Source organism: Carassius gibelio, chromosome A6 (assembly GCF_023724105.1).
Source record: "Carassius gibelio isolate Cgi1373 ecotype wild population from Czech Republic chromosome A6, carGib1.2-hapl.c, whole genome shotgun sequence".
Classification (NCBI taxonomy): domain Eukaryota; kingdom Metazoa; phylum Chordata; class Actinopteri; order Cypriniformes; family Cyprinidae; genus Carassius; species Carassius gibelio.
In genome coordinates this window covers 24,671,685-24,692,143 of record NC_068376.1, presented here as the reverse complement: position 1 = coordinate 24,692,143, position 20,459 = coordinate 24,671,685, and the positions used below count along the sequence as shown (strand labels likewise).

General features: G+C 35.8%; 1 protein-coding gene across 2 annotated transcripts; it reads left to right on the top strand.

Annotated features, from left to right (window-relative positions):
• Positions 1-4,822: 4,822 nt before the first annotated feature.
• Positions 4,823-13,263, top strand: mdfic2 (MyoD family inhibitor domain containing 2). Of its 2 annotated transcripts, none has more exons than XM_052600047.1 (4): positions 4,823-5,100; positions 5,197-5,269; positions 7,278-7,454; positions 12,786-13,263. In XM_052600047.1, the coding sequence occupies exons 1-4, from the start codon at positions 5,098-5,100 to the stop codon at positions 13,040-13,042; spliced, it is 510 nt and encodes a 169-aa protein (XP_052456007.1). In that variant the 5' UTR covers positions 4,823-5,097; the 3' UTR covers positions 13,043-13,263. The 2 variants fall into 2 exon arrangements, with proteins under 2 accessions (XP_052456007.1, XP_052456008.1); XM_052600048.1 differs by having other exon boundaries at positions 4,824-5,100; positions 5,189-5,269.
• Positions 13,264-20,459: the final 7,196 nt, after the last annotated feature.

Sequence of the window (20,459 nt, the reverse complement as noted above, 5' to 3'; positions counted from 1 at the left end):
GTCTTTCCAAATTGCAAAATGTGATTAGTAATTTGCAAAAACAACAACAATTTAAGGCACATTTTCAGGCCTAAACTACTGAAAGTTTCAGAAGATTTGTTGCTTTATTTTGTTCAAACACTGTTTGTAGGTTTTGGATGGTCCTGAACATTTGTACAAATATGCTGAATGGCATCCTTATCTTTCAAGAGACTCCTTCTCTTATTCTCAAATCAATCTGAACAATTTTTCAACAAGCGAGCAGTCACACTGCACTGTTAAACATATTAAATGAACAATTTGGCGCATACACACCACCATTTACAGCACGTTTGAGCACAACAGTCCAAGGTAAGACATCAAACAGACACAGGAACACAATAAACTACTCACTGTTGGAACATGCCAATCAATTAATACCATCTGTTGTTAACGTTTACATTTCACTAGAGTGTCTTTTTCACTGTTTTCTACCTTGAGTGATAAGTATTTGAGACATATCACATTAAAAGATATGGGGGAATATTTTTCAGGTTTGTCCCAATTAACCTTGTAATAAGATGTATCAAAGGCCTTATTAATGATGGTAATGAGAGAGATGAATCGACATTGTATAAAAATAGTTCTGTATGAAGATAAGCCTGCAGCACTAGTCGACGGAGGGAGACCACACTCATGAAAATGTAGGACAACAGAGATCCTTACCAGCAAGGACACACACACATAGAGGGAGAGAGTGGACATACAAGGCTAGCCTTGTGTTACCCTTGACTCTTAAAGTATATTATGAATCAAGGAACTTGTTATCTGGTTGACACCAAGAGAGTTGTTCCCTCCGCAGCACTACTTAGGGCTCACCTCATAATGTGAATGCGCTTAAACCCAATCATACTCTGTCTTAAGTAATAACAACAAGACAATACTTTACTGAAAATGTCTGATGTCATTTCATAATTACACTAATGGCAAAAGCTCTCTTAGCAAGAAAAAAACAAACAAAAACATATCTGACAATGTTTGGCCGAGATACAACTATTTGAAAATACTGAGAAAACTGCCTTTGAAGTTGTCCAAATGAATTCTTAGCAATGCATATTACTAAACAAAAAATATTTTTTTGATATATTTACAGTAGGACTTTTACAAAATATCTTTATGGAACATGATCTTTACTTAATATCCTAATGATTTTTGGCATAAAAGAAAAATCTAATTTGGATCCATTCAATGTTTTTTTTTTATTCATTTTTTTTATTTTTTGGCTATTGCTAAAAAATTTACTCCAGCGACTTAAGACTGGTTTTGTGGTCCAGGGTCACATATGGAGTTTGGATTATGAAAGTCCAATAATGTACAAATAAGTTCAAAAAGACAAATGTGACTACAAAATGTCTAAGCAGGTTAATATTATCTGCTCTTCAAACTGGAATATCTATATTCTACTAGAATATCCATTTAGTGCCAGGACAATATTGCCAGGAATATCAATAATTCAAAAATATTCATCAAAGATGATCATTTTGGCTTTGACATCTAATTAAATAAAAAACAGAGAGTCAAATAGTCTTCCTTCAACCAATGTGGGGCTATCAGTTAATAGAAAAAAATCTATTTAGTCATTTACTGGGTTGAATAACTTCAAGGCTTTTCCGAGCCCCCCTTGCATCACCCTGGGAATTCCCAAGTGAAGCCATCGCCTTAGGAAACCTTCACTTTCTTTGTTTGAGAGAGAATCCCCAACAGATTTAAGTCATATACTGTTTAACTTCACCAAATCCAATTTCTTCCTTTTCTCATATTCCTGCGATATTTTGCAGTATTGTGAGGCCATTCATCTGTAGTCTTAATTGGAAATTCTGAAATGGATTTTGACTGTCCTTGGGAGGGATATTTCTTTGTCATTTTCACTGGAATAAGCTGGTATGACAGCCTGGTCACTTAGCTGTCCTCTAACATTTGACAGAAACTGACAAAATCGGGAGATTTATTGACATTATTAGGAGACTGATGTCATCATAACCTTTTTTTTTAAATACAAGAGCCGAGTACAGTTGGAAACATAATGCTGAAGCATGTTATTTTATATATATATATATATATATAAATTATTTGTTCAAATCTTAATATGCAGAGGCAGCTGCTTGCTGACCTATTACAGGGTGTCCAGGAAACTTTTAAACAGTTAATATTTTTGTATTTTCATGATGCCAGTGGTACACTTCAGGTTTAGAATCCTTCAAGTAGCTTAATTTTACTCAAATCAATCCATTAGAATCTTAACTAGGAGTCTATAGAAGTCCTTCTGTTTCAACTCATCCATCATGTAAATCTAGGAACTGATTGTCTGTGTATGGGGGATGGGAAGCTATATTTATCATTCAGTTTAAAGCAGCAAGGTTTTTCTCCTTTTATACAAATGAATTAATCTACTTTTGTCATTACGCATAATGTATTTCATTACTGGAGGATAAAAGAGGAGTTAACTAATAAATAATTTAAAGGAAGGGAATCTGGTTGCAATATAATTAATTATCAACTGGATTTAGAATATGACTCCATGGATGATAATTTTATCTGTCTTTGTCTCATGGTAAGAAGGAAATGTTAGCTCTGTGTATTATGATACAGCATATTCAAACATGTCTGATGTTTTACAAAAGTCTGTATATATGCATTATTGTCTTCATGATAGCTTAAAAACACAGCACTTGTTAAACAATTGTTTTGGACAAGGCATATATAAATATATATATATATATATATATATATATATATATATATAGATAGATAGATAGATAGATAGATAGATAGATAGATATATATATATATATATATATATATATATATATATATATATATATATATATATATATATATATATATATATATATATATTTGCTGTCTGTTCTGTAAACATATACAAACATATCTGATTAAAACTGCACATCATTGCATGTTGATGTTAGATGATAAATAAATTAATAAAAAAAACTTGCAAATTTTAATATATATATATATATATATATATATATATATATATATATATATATATATATATATATATATATATATATATATCAAATCTTTACTTATTAAGAATGCAATCCCTTAAAGGGAATTTTTGTTTGTTTGTTTGTTTGTTTGATTTTAAGATGAAATGAACTGCACTGAACCTAGGTAAGTGTGTACAGTAATTTTTTTTTACAGGGGGGAATGTGCTTGTTAGCATCAAACATTAGGCCCCTGCTGGTAGATGTTGTAAATGCTATAATAATATATGCAGTTTTCCATATATATTCTAAAAAAACTATTCCTTAAGCAATTTCATTGCATTATAGACGAAGGCATCTGGCACACATGGTCCACTCCCACAAACATTCCCACATCTTAATTTTTCAATTAGCAAGCCCCTTGCTCTCTAAACATATGCAAACACAGTAGGGCATCCTTTAAAATGCAACTCTAATCTGCAGGCTAGTTAGAGTAAATTGGCAGGCTTGTAAACCTTGAGAAATCTGAATAGAGCTCATTATCAGTTTATCTCAGCTGACTGGCTTTTATATGAGAAGCATGTGTTGTAGAAGCTGAACTAAGATTGTGTTGTGTGACTAAGCATGTGTAGACAAGTTTGTGTGCAATGAAAAAAAAAACTAGTGAACTTCACTGCAGTAGAGCTATAGGCTACAACATAAGGCTCTGAATAAAAAAGGCTTTTATTTTTCCTTGTGAAACTCTTTGAATAATGCTGGAAGAAAGTAGATTTATAGTTTGGTGTTTCTTCAATTTATGACAATTTTATGTCCCACGGGTTGATTTTTATTAACACGTACAACTTTATTTTCAATCTCTCTCTCTCTCTCTCTCATTATATCCAGTTCACATTCTAAGATTGAAAGTCTTAGTAGGTGACAATGATATAAAAAGGCTTTGAAAAATAAATAATCAAGGCATGGTAAAAACTTTCCAAGACAGTTTGAATATGAAAACCCATCATGAATGTATTATTCTATAAAAAAAATACTGTCAATTTAAACAGAGTGAAAAGAGCTAAATTAATATATCACATACTAATATATTTAAATATTTATTTGTATGAACATGAACATTATTACTTTGTTGTTGTGTCATTTCCAACACAATTATTATTATATATTTTTTTTCAAAATCTGTGTATTTGTTTACCAAGTAGTTTTTGTGAAAAGCATGTAGAGAAAAATCAAGGTAAATATTAATTGCCCAACAGATTTTTTTTTTTTTTTATGTGCCTCATTTCCAGTCCAGCTGTATTAAATAATAATAATAATAATAATAATAGTAATAAATAAATAAATAATAATAAACGAAAATAACTGAAATTTTTATTTAACACAGATAAAATGCTCAAATGACAAAAGAGTCTGATATCTTTCAAAAAATGTCTAAAGTGTAAAAATGTCATTTCCACCAACATAATTTCTATGTGGACGAAATGACTGTGGGCGTCCGTTAAAATTCGTCTGTAATGCACGATGCTGCTGTTAGACACTGTTATTATTAATCAAATTATAGTGGCGTGTAAGCGAGTGCCAAGTACAGGGCCGAAAAAAAACTACTAAGTTAACTGTGGGGAAACTGCGTCATCTTCTAGAAACCTCAGCATCAAATATGCATATGGAGACATGTTTGAACATGAATAATGAGATCTACCACTAAATTAATCATCTGTGAATGGCAAAACTTAGAAAGGTTACCTTGCGTTTTAGCCATAGACTGTTTTAGCTGTCAGGCACGTCACAACGTCGTCGCTAGACTTGGGTGTGTCACACCTGTCAATCAAAGTCGCTTCTCTCTGTGACGACTGACTAGTGACGACTAGCGGGAGGGTGAGAGAAACGAAATCCTCCCTTCTGCTTTGATGACAGTATGCTTTCTGTAATCTTCAATCTCACCAACTTTCTTTGTAACTAATCATTTGTAAAAAAAAAAAAAAAAAGCGACGCACAGCTTTATCTGCTGAAGTGCGAAAGGATTTTTTTAGTGTGTTGCTGAAGGCGTGTCGTGCATCTGTGTTATTATGCTTAAATCTCTCATGTGATGTCTTGATATTCCCGCCACTAAGATAACTGTAACGTTATATCAATGGTAAGTTTTCATTCACAACTTTAGCAGTGTCTTTGTACTTTTTTCATGAATCGGACCTTGATATGACAATTGTTTTGATATCACACAGTAAGACAGATGGCTGGACAAAACTCGGAAATCGAGCTTGATTTGATCAAAACTGGGGAGAGAAGCACGTTGGTAAAAGCTGGTAAGTTAAATAAAAACCGACACGCTCCTATAATTATCTAACAGACTGAAACAATTTTGGTTTGGTGCATGACATATTGAGAATAATGTTTTCTCACTCATTTTGAGATGGTTATTGATTGAAGGATGCAACAGTGCATTAGCGTTCACAGCAGTTAGAAATAGGCGAATCCTGTCCCGTCTTAATGGATCTGTTTTTGTCCCCCCTTTTTTCACTGTGACTATCCCTTTTCCCATCCGGTAAATCCCCCCAAATTGTAGTTTTTATGATGGTGGGGTATACACAAATAAGGTTAGACTGGGGCTAGTTGTCACACTGTCTTTAACTCCATTGATCCCCACATTTACTTATCAGAAAGATTTGTATTAGAGATTATATCATGCATAAAATTATGTCTGAACGCTGTGATTGTGAACAACTGATAATGGCACACCTGAGAATCTGCTCATTTCGAGGCTGCTGTTTAAATCCTGTGACTGTGTTGTCGAAGAGCATGTGCTCTCTTGTAATAAAACACGAAAAAGATTAATCTTCTACATCTGTCATATCATAACACATTCCCTTCACGAAGCGAGAACACAGTGAAGAAACCACAGAACTTTCTGGAGAGACATTTCTTTATCCCCTTTTCTAAATTATTCAATCTGAAGGAGAGAGAGAGAGTGAAAAGAAAAAAGGCCAATACAGCCCAAAGTCATTTTCATTTGTCTTTCCCCTTCTCTTTTTTATTTTGGACTAACAATGCAGATTCCTCTACGGAAAATATGTCCCATGTGTTAATTAATCATAAGACATTAAATGTTAAATAAAAGAGAGAAAAGCACAATGAATAATTCATTTAGGATAGGTGGAAGAAAAAAATAAACAAGGTAGTGCAGCCAAAGCAATGATTCATTAATAGTTTGCATTCAGATCTGGCAGATTCATTATTGAATGATTTCTGGGCTTACTTTGAGACCAGTGAAAGCACAGGAACACATCTCAGCATGTTTTCTAGAAAGGCCTTGATAAACATTGCTTCAGGATGAAAGAACTTTTGAAATGAGAACTGACATGGTGGATTAGAGAACATTGATTCTTCTGCATATATAAAGGTGGATTTGTTACTGACAGGGATGTTAAAAGTGATGAATTTGAGCACTGCAAAAATTACACTTTCTCCTTTGACCAGTTAAATGTGCAGAGATAAATATATAAGGAAGCATTCCAAAACTGTGTGGAGAAAATAATAAAATGTGGCTCTATGGCACTTTAACAACATTGTTGTTTGTATGAGACGAATGACAAAATGTTGGCTTCTGGCTCAGACAATGGCATGTGTTTGAGATGTGAATATAGAGTGCAATAGTGCCCGTCCACTTTTTCAGAGACCTTGGTTCCAGAAGTAATTTTCCCTTTCATTTTTCCCTCAGGGATTTTTCAAAAGTCTTTTGTTAAAGAGTTATAAGCCATGAAACAAACCAACCAGCTATGCGGAGACATTACACACTTTGATTTGAAGCTAAAAAGACTGTGTACTTAATGGCTTTAATGAGGACTGCGGATGTGGAACCTGTGTGGAACCATTATTTACTCTACACTCTTACAGTGAAAGTGAATGGGCACCAGGGCAGTAAAGATCCAAAAAGGACAAACAAAACAATTTCCCCATACAACTCTGAAACTAAATTCAAACTTTTCTGAAGTCACATCATAGTTTTCTGTGAGGAAAATACATTTTGTCATTATCTTGTTTTGAAAACATTGTGGTCCCTGTTCACTTTCATTATATGGATTTTCTGCTATAAAAATCTCCTTTTCTGTTTTCTGGAAGAAAGAAAAACATACAGGTTTTAAAATTATGACAGAATTTTCTTTTTTAGATGACTTGTTATGCTTTAGAGGATTTTATGAAAACCTTTTGTATAATCTCACTTAGTACAGTAGGTGAGTGTAGATCAACCATATCTTGCTCAATATGCATAAATGTAAACATGCAGATTATTCAAAAACTCTTGCTCTTTTGCAGTAACGGAGGCATCCAGCACAGCACCTAGGAGGCTCTCGCCAATTCCTGAGCTGGATCTCTGGGAGAAAGAAGCCGAAACGGACTCTACAGAATTCACATACTCCTTATGCTCAGTGGACAGATACAGCACTGCCTCCTCCTCCACCAGCTCCCTATCTGACTCCCAGGAGAGAGGAGGTGAGTCATGCATCATCACACCTGGGTTTTTTGATTGGATAGCTTCCTCATTCCCAGACCACCATAATGGCCAAAGTGCTCTAATGAATAATAATTACAACTTGAACTGCCACTGCGAATTGTCTTGAATTAAAATACAAATTTTCTCTTAAATGAGCTCTGAGTTTATACACTATCTTGTTTAAAAAAATCCTTTGATTTTTTTTTTTTTTTGCCACAAGCATATAATTATGCATTTTAAATAGTAAATTATTAAAATCTATCTATAATTTAAAATGAAAACTAAGGAAAAGCATGTGATTTAATAAAACATCTGCATGTTTTATTATCTGAATTAAGCAGCACATTTGATTAAACTTACATTTAGAGATAAATTATTAAAGCCATGTTCAGAGAGCTCTTTTGCTTGACTTTTATGATTCAACAGCTTTTTCAATATGAAATTAATTAGAACAATATATTTCCCCTCATTCAGCCAGTAGGTTCAGATTAGTTAATTAAATTTTTTTCAATTTCAATTTATTTATAAAGCACAACTAAACATAACTACCGTTGACCAATGTGCTGTACGAAGTAAGCAATCATTAACATAATTAAAACAAAGACAAGATCACAGATAAAACTGCAAGACTCAAGGCAAAGCAAATACAAATCATGAATAAGAAGATAGATCAAATTAAAATGATTTTAACCTAGATTTAAAAATGGATAGTGTAGGGGCGGTTCTGATTTTTGTTGGAAGACAATTCCAAAGTCACAAAGGGGAATGGGTAATCAACACAATCTCTTTTTTACTATCATTCAGACTTAAAAAATGTAGGGACATCCATGATTTAATATCCAAAAGACAAGTCATCTGCATAAATATGATAACTTCTACCATACTTTTAAAGAAAGATCCGAAGGGAAGCATATACAAGGAAAATAACAATTGGAGCTAGAGTAGAGCCTTGAGGAGTAAAATTTACCAATATTAACTGAGAAACTTCTATTCGTAAGATAAGACTGGAACCAATTTAGGGCTGAACCTCTAATGCCCACTACCTGTTCTAAGCAGGACAGATGAACACACAAAAGCAGTGCTCAAGTCTAAAATTACTCCTGTATCTCCAGTCGGTAGCTCAACGAATGTCATTAAACGCTTTTAAAAGAGCCATCTCAGAGGAGTGAAATTTTCTAAAGCATAAATTTTGTAATTGACCAAGAAACTTTGATTGAATACTACTTTCTCTGTAATTAATTTAGTTAATATAGGAGTAATTATGTCATAGTGTCGAGGTTTACACATGCATTATGATGCCTTTCCTGGTAAAATATTCAGAGGTTCTAATTCCTACTTTTATGCTAAGGTAAGGCAAGGGTATTTTGTCCCGTATTATGCTTAGATCTACTTAGGCCCAATCTCATTTCTACACCTAAAACATTGGTGCATCTCCGTTAAGGTAGGAACTAGCGATTACATATTATGATGTGTAAGTAATGGTGTCTCGTTTCTAAAGGGGAATATTTAGACCCCTGTCCCTTGCCACTTTGTTTCAAGGGCCATGTGGAAGAGGTAGACATAGTGGTAGGTGAAGGGGTTTAAAATAGAATTGGGATAGGGCCTTAAATCTTGAAAGCCCAATTTGAAGCTTGGTTTATTTATTTGGTTTTTTTTTTTACACAAAGCCCTTGGCTGTGTGGAAACATTTCTTTAAAACAGACCATCACATTAAGTTGACTACACTAAAATCCACCCAAATATTTTGATTCTGTGTCATCCCCCTTTTCATGTAATCACCTGAAAGTGCCTGGAAGGGAAAAACACCTATACAGATGGATGATAATTGATCATCTCCACACAGCTCTATTCCTTCTCTCTTTGGAAGGAAAAGGTGGTTCAGTAAATTATGCATGTGTACAGAAGTGCCCAGCGAGAGCTGGGAAGCTTTTAAACTCTTTATACAAGAGGTGCAGACTGACTCCAGGTCATTAAGGGCCTTTAAGTGTCTATCCCCATCAGCCGAGATCTCAAGGTAAGAGTTTTCAAAGCGGCATTTAAGTTCTATAACATATGTAATACTCTATGGGCTTTTTAAGCTGTTGGCATGATGGTGCCATGTCATTATGAGCATTACTGATATCATTCACTCATCACACATCATTGTGCTTTTTGACATATTATGTGACAGTAACAGCATGTGTGTTAGACAGATGTGATAATTTCCGTTCTAAATGGATGCATGTTTTGATGTACTGTAGTATTTACAGTAGTGATATACAGTATTGTTCAAAATAATAGCAGTACAATGTGACTAACCAGAATAATCAAGGTTTTTAGTATATTTTTTATTGCTACGTGGCAAACAAGTTACCAGTAGGTTCAGTATTGTCAGAAAACAAACAAGACCCAGCATTCATGATATGCACGCTCTTAAGGCTGTGCAATTGGGCAATTATTTGAAAGGGGTGTGTTCTAAAAAATAGCAGTGTCTACCTTTGACTGTACAAACTCAAAACTATTTTGTACAAACATTTTTTTTTTCTGGGATTTAGCAATCCTGTGAATCACTAAACTAATATTTAGTTGTATGACCACAGTTTTTTAAAACTGCTTGACATCTGTGTGGCATGGAGTCAACCAACTTGTGGCACCTCTCAGCTGTCATTCCACTCCATGATTCTTTAACAACATTCCACAATTCATTCACATTTCTTGGTTTTGCTTCAGAAACAGCATTTTTGATATCACCCCACAAGTTCTCAATTGGATTAAGGTCTGGAGATTGGGCTGGCCACTCCATAACATTAATTTTGTTGGTTTGGAACCAAGACTTTGCCCGTTTACTAGTGTGTTTTGGGTCATTGTCTTGTTGAAACAACCATTTCAAGGTCATGTCCTCTTCAGCATAGGGCAACATGACCTCTTCAAGTATTTTAACATATGCAAACTGATCCATGATCCCTGGTATGCGATAAATAGGCCCAACACCATAGTAGGAGAAACATGCCCATATCATGATGCTTGCACCTCCATGCTTCACTGTCTTCACTGTGTACTGTGGCTTGAATTCAGAGTTTGGGGGTCGTCTCACAAACTGCCTGTGGCCCTTGGACCCAAAAAGAACAATTTTACTCTCATCAGTCCACAAAATGTTCCTCCATTTCTCTTTAGGCCAGTTGATGTGTTCTTTGGCAAATTGTAACCTCTTCTGCACATGCCTTTTTTTTAACAGAGGGACTTTGCGGGGGATTCTTGAAAATAGATTAGCTTCACACAGACGTCTTCTAACTGTCACAGTACTTACAGGTAACTCCAGACTGTCTTTGATCATCCTGGAGGTGATCATTGGCTGAGCCTTTGCCATTCTGGTTATTCTTCTATCCATTTTGATGGTTGTCTTCCGTTTTCTTCCACGTCTCTCTGGTTTTTCTCTCCATTTTAAGGCATTGGAGGTCATTTTAGCTGAACAGCCTATCATTTTTTGCACCTCTTTATAGGTTTTCCCCTCTCTAATCAACTTTTTAATCAAAGTACACTGTTCTTCTGAACAATGTCTTGAACGACCCATTTTCCTCAGCTTTCAAATGCATGTTCAACAAGTGTTGGCTTCATCCTTAAATAGGGGCCACCTGATTCACACCTGTTTCTTCACAAAATTGATGACCTCAGTGATTGAATGCCACACTGCTATTTTTTTGAACACACCCCTTTCAACTAATTCAACTAATTGCCCAATTGCACAGCCTTAAGAGCGTGCATATCATGAATGCTGGGTCTCATTTGTTTTCTGAGAATCTACTGAACCTACTGGTAACTTGTTTGCCACGTAGCAATAAAAAAATATACGAAAAACCTTGATTATTCTGGTTTGTCACATTGTACTGCTATTATTTTGAACAATACTGTAGCCTGTCTGTTAATGTTTAAAATTAATTAAAAATGTTTCAGCAATATCATAACTTAGCTCTGCTAGAGACGGCCACTCAAAAGCAGTTTTTTTCCCCAGTGCAGTTTCTTTGTAAATTACAAATGTTAAAGGGTGTTTTTTCAATGTAAAGACAGAGAAAAGTCTTATAGGTTTGGAATGACGTGAGGGCAAATAAAAGATTTTTTTGTGTGAACTATTCCTTTAAGAGGGAAGACCAAGAATGATGACTCTCCAAATCAGACAACTCCAAAGTTGGTTTGAGTTCTGCAATGAAAAACACAGACATTGATGGTTTTTATGGAATGGGCATGTAATCACACTGTTGTTTCATCAAAATGTGAAGTAAACCGACAGTAGACAACAGGAAACATTTCTTTTCTAAAAATAACTTACATAAATCTCAAAAGAATGCTCTCCTATGTCTCTGGCTTTCAACATCTACAAAAACAAAAAACAAACATTATTTTACTCCTATTAAAAAATAAAAAAAATGATTTGTAATTATGAAGTTCACTTGCCTTAAACCGTCTTTCCCTCTCTTCCCGTTGAAGCTGAGAAAATTACCTCCTCCTCACACAAGCAGGCTTCTGTGTCCTTAATTTCAAAGCTAGTTTGAGTTCTGCAAAGAAAAAGGGGACATCGATGGTTTAAATAAAATAGCAACATGTAATCATACTGTTGTTGCATCAAAATGTGAAGTAAACAGGCAGGACACAACAGAAACATTTATTTTCCAAAAATAACTCTCATCAGTCTCAAAAGAATTAAGTTATCTTCTCTCTGGTATTCAACATCTAAAAAACAAACATTCTTTTAGTCTTAGTAAAAAAATAATAATAATAATAACATGATGGAATTATGAAGTTTACTTGCCTTAAACTCATCATTGCCTCTCTTCTGAAGAAGCTGAGAACACCGCCTCCTCCTCACACAAGCAAGCCTTAAGAAAACTAACGTAACGTTACATTCAGTTTAACTGTGAAAAATAAGATAACAAATTAACATGACCAAACTGTAACATGGCCATTTTTTTATTGCATCAGTACTTTATTTTTTTCTTTTTATTTGTTCTGGCCTTTTGTTTTCATGACATATCCCTGTTGAAAAAAACAACAACTAGCAACTGCTCAGGACCAAATAAGGATCATCTTAAACCAGCTCAATCATGGTGCCATGCTTCATAAAATACCCAACAAGCATATGCTGTTTGTTGTTGTTGTTGTTTTCAACAGGGATTGCCAGCATCTGAAGCATCATGTTACTTTTAATTAAACAGAAAAGCTACAAGTGTACTCTCCATTGGGAAGGTTTTACATGCTTCTTCTAAATACACTTTCTGCAGATGTGAATAAAGTATAGATGCTTTAGCATTCCCTTTTGACTATCCACAATCCAATCATTTCTTATTCTTGTTGTTCAGAACTCTGTGCCGGGATTGTGCTGAATTGTCTCTTCTGCCGATTCTACGACTTGTTCCTCATGCTACCTGAAACATTGGAGCGAGCTGCTCACTCCATCTGCCCTGCCTACATGCTTTTCTCACCACCCGCAGAACCTTCACATAATAACAGCTGGAACTGCAGTTGTGATTTTGACTGTGGCCTTACAGACGCCTGCCACGAAACAGGGGAATGTCTTGAACTAGTGATGGAAATTTCTGAGGTTTGCTATCACTGAGGTCCCTGCAAAACTGAAGATATTGCTTTTTTGGGAGAAAACCTTTCAATTCCACATCACTTTGAAATAAAGTGTCTATGCCACTTTGAAAAAAAATGGTCTATGCCAAAGCAAGCTACAGAAGTAAATGTTAATTTGGACCTACAGTATCATAATCAAAATAAGTCTTGGAAAATAAATGTTAACATGACATTAAAGGGGTGATATGATGCGATTTCAAATTTTCCTTTCTTTTTGGAGTGTTACAATCTCTTGGTACATAAAGAAGATCTGTAAATTTGCAAAGACTAAAGTTTCAAATCCAAAGAGATATTCTTTATCAAAGTCTGCCACGCCCCCCTAAAACGGCTCATTCAAATACGGCCCCACGTCTAAGCCACTATGTGGAAATATTTGCGGTGGTTTCAGTAACCGGAGTTAGTGTTGAAGCAGCCATGTCAGGGAGGTGCTGTGTGTATCTAGGCGAAAGCAAAAGCACTTTATTTGGCCCTCTGAAAGTAGATGCATGTAGGAATCTTTAAAGTTACTTACAATAGAACAGCAATGCATTTTATGGACGACGGTTTTGTGAACCTAGGAGAGGAAGTCATTCTGACTTTGCTTCAGCAATCTGGCACTTCTGAATCAGCTACTGTAGGTATGTTTTATTATTAGTCAAATGTGGAGTTTTGCGCATTGTGTGTGTGCGTGTGTGTGTGTGTGTGTGTGTGTGTGTGAGAGACAGACAGAGAGAGAGAGAGAGAGAGAGAGACAGTCACACGGTGGAGTCAGTTGTCTTAACTGTTTGTAGCTTGTGTACTGCAAACACACAGGAGCTTTATCACTGTCTGTCACACGACTCTGTTCCCCTTTCGGGCTTGAACTGATGGTATAACTAAGGACATTAATATCTGTCTTTAAATTTATTTTGAAAGAGAAAGCTTGCGATCATGTAAAGGGGCATTACATTTCTGACGAGTGCTTGCGTTTTAGGCTAATCACAATGCACTGGGTCAGTTGGCCAACCAGAGCAGACTGCGCTTGTTAGAAGGAAGGACTTTGTGGAAAACAATGCATTGGCGGGGCATAGAGGACCTACAATAATGTACAGAATTTGGAAAAAAATGTTTTTTGAACATTAAAGCAGGTCAACATATTCTGTTACACCAAATACACAAAATAATGATCTTTAAAGCTACTATTAGTGATTTCTGTGCAACTAGCAACAATTGGAACTTGTACTGTATATCATCCATAGTCTGGCCCCTAAACTCATACCATTGGTTAAAGTGGTGGAGAAGTGCCTCCAGGTTTTCTGATTGGTTAATGTGAGTGGCTTTCTCTTAAATAACACAAGACCTCTGGTAAAATAGGGTCCTTAACAAAAAGTAAGTTCTGACTAACTATCGAACTGATCTAATACTCGAAAACTCAAAAACACTTTCAGGATGTTCATCAAAAAGGCTGATAAAAAGATCCTATCAGCTTCACTAGGTAAACAGTTTTACACAATAACAGGCCCTTGTGCCAACGTATGGCGATTTTTATCACAATGAAGAGCGAAGTGGAGAGAGAAGGCCTTCAGTGTGTCCCTGTGTAGATGGCTTCTTTAAACTAGAGTGTTAACAGCCGGTTTGAGACAGTGTTTTGTAGAACACTTGTCCTTCTAGGGCCCATCAACCTTTGTTCTTCGTTCAGGAAGACTGCTCTCTCGAGTGCACTGCGACGGTGTAATAGATCTTTTTTCAGCGCCAGGCTCTCGTCACGTAATGGGGAAAGCTACACTTTTGTGTGGGTGTTCGTGTGTATGTAATTCAGGCATCTATTTCAGGGTGAGGTCAAGGTAAGAGAACGATCACGCCAGGCAGTGGGCTGGAGTGTTATTGTGGTATCTTGGCTTGCTAAACATTTGTTTTCAGTTAACAGACAGAGATATCAAAGGAGCAACCGGGTTGTTCAAACAACAGGAAAACCTCAGCGCAGTTAGCCAAGAATTGGGTAGTGCTATCTTTTTCCCCACCATTTTTATGTAAAAGAAAAATCATGGCACAAAAAGTCATATGACTTTTTTATCAGTCTACCTGCAAATCAGTTTGCTATGTTGCTTCAATTAGCACTTTCACTGGAATTGCCATGTTAGTACAGTAGCATCGTATTCTAGAAAATTGTAGTTTTGATTTAAGGGACTTACTAGCATGTAAACATGGTATCTACAAGCAAGAGTGTGTGTATTGTTTTGTTTTCTGAATTACGGTTTGTCTGCGAAATATGTTTTTGTGTACATGTTGGGTTTTTTTTCTGCACCGTCATTCATGGAGAATGCTGCACCATTTACACTATATAACTATATACATGATTCTATATATATATATATATATATATATATATATATATATATATATCCAAAATGTTTGATACTGCAATGTATATAATTACTATTATCAAAAATGTTATGTATATATGTATATGTGTGTACATACATCCAAAATGTTGCTATTTTCCTGTCAATGATGTGAAATTTATATTCTAGTGTTTTTTTTGTTGTTGTTGTTGTTGTTTCAGATACAAATGCATGTGAATGATGAACTATATGGAATATTTAAGATTTCATTTGTGATTATTTTGCTTTCACTTTTCTTATGGCAGGCACTTACAAACGGTCACTTAAAGTGCTCTTTAAAAAGACTTTGGGCACCTGTCACATTTTCTCTGACATAAACTGTACACAGATGCCTGCTTAAATGGTAAACATCTGCATGTCTACAACTTTTGGATCTCTGTCAAATTACGTGATAGCTGTGGGAGCCACAGGGGCTGTTGGGCTTTGCTAATGGTTTTGTATATGATCATGCCAGCTATTTAAAGAACTTCCAAAAAGTTCATGTTATTTCTTTGCATCTGTCTTTTCATTGTTCGTTCAATGACTTTTCTGTCTTTAGTACCATTCAGGGCACTTACTATGGATGATATGATGGGGGGGAAATCGTATAGACCTAAACTGAAGGAGCTACCCAAACAGCAAAAATCAAACACCAAAACAACCTTATAGCAGCACTAGCAACCAACCACAATGCTCTGCTCTGCATGAACAAGCACCACTTATGTTTTCTTATTGTAAAAACCTAGTTTGTAGTCAATTGTACTGAATGTTACATGTGTCAGAAAAGTAAAATCTTGTGTAAATAAATTGACATGTTACCAAAAAAAAAAAAAAAAGAATTCAATTGGTTCTTGAATTCTTACAATGTGGAAATGATATTGGAATAATGAATGCTGAGCTATGTGCGTGTGAAGTCCATTATCCCTTATTTCCAAAAGTTATGTAGTCCCCAATAAGTTATCAACCAATGGGTTTTGAAATTGGGCCATATGAGTGTGGATGTATGTCAGCCATAAACGCAATCAAAAAGTGAGCTTCCCCTCTTATGAACAAGGGTGTGTTTTATGCCTTTGAGCTATGCAGACATGCAATCCCAGTGTGTGTTTCACAGGCCCATCAAGCCCATGGGCTCATATAAGAGATACCTTTCAATCGGCAAGTGATCCCCATCTGACATGACAGGTGATTTTCCTCTGTGTCCAATTAATAACCTAATTTTAACAATTAACAGAGGAGGATTGTGAAAAGCCCTGTGGATAGTGAAGGCCTGAGGGATTGGTAGCATTAGGTTTTGCTGCAGATCCTCCTAGGTTCACTCCCATAATCCCCGGTCATAATGCCATGCCCTTTTCCAGGTGTTGCTCTATGAGAGGTCTCAGAGGACGGGACGAGGTAGGGTAGGGTTGAAGATGGACTGGGGAGGGAGAGCGCATATGGCAGGGAATGATAGAGTTTGGAGTGAAAACTCTCTTGCTTTACACCCCACGGAGAGGAGGAAATTAAAAACCAGGCAGAGGGGAGGAGAGCGTTATGGAGTGTTTGTGGAAGGAAAGGGTGATTTAAGTGTCAGGACGGGGGTGGGGGGTTGGGACTGTGGAGTTAATTACTGAGTAATGAGGGACAATTTATTGTCTTCTTGTTAGACACATCAAAATGCCTATTGTGAGGCTCTCTGTTAATGTGTCCCCTTGGAGCTTGCTGCTAAAGGTCCTGAAAGCTTGTCTGGAGCTTTAGTAGACCGTCCGAGTTGGATGCAGCCATCCTGGGACCCCAAGGGCCCTGCGGAGCCACTGAAATACCACCAGGTGCTTTTAGTGTCGGTCTCCGAGTCAGGAGAATTTATTCTGAGAAATAATGTGAGTTGCATTAGCAGAGTATCGATCCCCCTCAGTGTGGCCTTCCCTCATGAGCCTGCGGTAAGTCTTTAGAGGCACCTCTCAACCCCACTAAATCTCCACTTCCTCAGTTACAGCCCTCTCCTGTTGTTTCCTACCTCTTGTCCATCTGTTTTATTTTAGGTCAAAGTTTGTCGTTCATCTCTGGAGGTGATATTTATTCTGGAAATTTTTTAACTTGAAAAAAAAGGCATGATTAGATATTTGATCACTCTATGATGTAATGAACAGTAAAACAATGAGGAAAACTCAAAATCAGACTAAATAAAATATTTATTAATGTTTGGGGTCAGTAAGATTTTTTTTATGCATTAAAATGATCTACAGTTACAGCGAACACTTTTGTGAACACTTTTACAAAATAAATAAATAAATGATTGAAGTTTATATTCAGCAAATAATAAATATTTCAAAATATTTAAGTTCAAAAGTGTGTCTCATATATATATATAGCATATTAGAATAATTTCTGAAGGATCGTGTGAATAACGGCTGATGAAAATGCAACTTTACCACCACAGGAATAAATTACATAAAATAAAATATTAAAACAGATACCAGTTATATTAAAATGTAATATTTCACAATATTACTTTTTTTCTGTTCGTTTTTTAATATATAATATAATAACGTAAAATATAACATTTTAAATAGTTAAATAACATACAATTCAAATTCATTTAGTATGATTTTACAGTAATACCCGTTGTGTTTAAGTGGAAACCATGGTAAATGTTTGTAAGGAGAGGAAAGATAACATGCAAAATATATTCAGCTGTCAGTTCAGTGAACTTAAAGTGCATGTGATATTCAAGGCCACTTCTAATAAACTGTTTTGGAGGAAATGTCAGTAAAATCATCCTTCAGCCATTTCCTAAAGAGAGAAACCTCAGCCTTTGATGTGGTATGTGTGAAATCAGATCACATAACAAAGCTTCCGTCACCAACAGCTAGAAGTCAGAAGTAATCTGCACCATTATTATTCAGTACCTGTCATGAATGATTCACAAACAGCAGTATCAATAGAGATATGTATGTCTGCATTACGTATAAAACCCCAAAGGAGAGAATGTATATATATATAAAAAATCAGCTCTAAATCACACCGCAAGCCATTGTGTTCAAATGAAACATGCTTAAAATGCTAGTAGCCTATTAAATATATGCAGAACTCATTTTTGGTTTTCTTCTTCTTTCTTTCCTTCTTTTTTAGATCATAATCTAAACCCATTAGTAATGACATTTCTAATCGGTGGTAATGCAATTCTAATCTGAATTGTGTTCCTTGTTTTGTTGCTCAAATGAAAACGTTCCATCAGCAGCTGAATCTGTCTTTGAAATGATCTCTCTGGATGCACGAGTAGAATATGGAATGTCTATAGAATGCAAATGAGCTTTCTCTGGACATGCATAAATTAAGCAATGAGGTTCCAGAAATAACACAAGTCTGTGAGGAGCATCTATTAATAGATTCATAGAATTTGAAATGAGGCTTTATATACGACTCCACTCCGAGAACAGGATTCCTCCCGTGGTGTTTTAAGAGCCAGTGGAACCAAGTCTCTGTCTGGTTCATCATAATGGAAGCCTTTAACAGGAAAATGCATCTCTTTTTGCATTAGAAACAAGAACTAGATGTGCTGAAAGTCCATTTCAGTGCTTTCTTTATAGCACAGTTGAAAGCAAAAGACACCGCAGCTACTTATGGGTCACATTTACAGTGCTGTGCTAACATATACAGTGCTGAACGCCATAAATTGACTATACATTATTGAACTCCTCCAGAGTGGTTTTCTAAGACATATTCGTCGTGTTGTTCTCCTTTGTTCTCCAAACGTCCCTTAGGGGCCACCGGCAGCAAGCTCAAACTCTTTTTGAAGAGAGAGAACAATTTTCCACCATACGAGTCAACTTTTTCATTCATCAAAATGGCAGAACACATGCATCCAGCTCCCCATAGAATTCTCCCCTAAGGAACATGCTTGTCAGTGTGGGAAAACAAGTATACCAACAGTGTTAGGTAATAGGCCACCTCATTAATCACCAGAAGTTATAGCTTATGTAATAGCAAAACAACCTCAGCTCAACAAAATCATAACTTTGTGTTTAGACTCATGTCATGTACAAACTTGGTTGTACTATGAATTTTTTTCCCCCATTTTAACTAGCAGACAAGCTGCAGTCGAAGACAAATATACAGTACATAATGGAAAAATAGGTGTCTGAGGATGAAGTAGCAGTAGAAAAAAATGGATTTAGCAGAAAACTGGTGTTTGGATATAACATTCATCTGTAAAGGTTGATAAACATTGATTAACTTTTTCAGAGAATTTGGTCTTCTCCCATTTACACAGAAAGCAACTACAGAACTAAAAATAGCTGTTAGGATAACTGCAAGTGAACTGACATACCTTAAAAAGAAGCAATGATGCATAAAACAAAGCATTTAAATGTTAATTAAATGTTTTTTGACATGATTTATGGGACAGCACATCAATGAAAGCCAACTTTTATCATTTATGATGTTCACATACAAACCAGCTGTTTTTGAAACAGCTCATTGGTTCTGTTGTGACTCAGAAATCCAAACTCTCAAATAAAATCGGTCATTCATGAGGTTTTAAGTTTAGGCAGCTACAGTCAAACAGGCCGTAATCTGTGAGAATGATGTGCCATAGACTTTAGAGTCGTCTATGTGAATAATGCACATCTGTGTGGCTGGTTTCCCACCTCTATTTGAATAGAACGGAGCAGAATGGCACATGTTGACAAAATATTGCCCTTTTAATAATGTAGTGAAAATGCACTGTGATGTGTTTTGAAGACCTGTATGTCAGCAGGTGAGCCTGATCCAAGCAAACAGCACAAGCTTGCTATCATCAATAAGACATGAGATCACAAACAGGCCATAAACAGAGCTTACACATCAAAATTAAATAACTGCACACACACAAGAGGCTGGAAATGCAACTACAAGTCTTCATCTGAGAAAGAAGCCCGTTTATGGTTAGCTAATTTGTCACTAAAAAGTATACTGAATGAAATAACATTTCATAAAACAGCTAGCACTGCCATGATAGCAATTCCCTTGGGATCAAGATATTTGGGTTTATCGATAATTGCTCATTTCAAAATGTACGAAGTGTAAGTTCATGTGAAGTAT

Excerpts from the sequence above, each read along its gene's own strand:
- mdfic2 (XM_052600047.1), top strand. Across the intron at positions 5,270-7,277 it reads AAGCACGTTGGTAAAAGCTG|TAACGGAGGCATCCAGCACA; the intron begins GTAAGTTAAATA and ends GCTCTTTTGCAG. Across the intron at positions 7,455-12,785 it reads TGACTCCCAGGAGAGAGGAG|AACTCTGTGCCGGGATTGTG; the intron begins GTGAGTCATGCA and ends CTTGTTGTTCAG.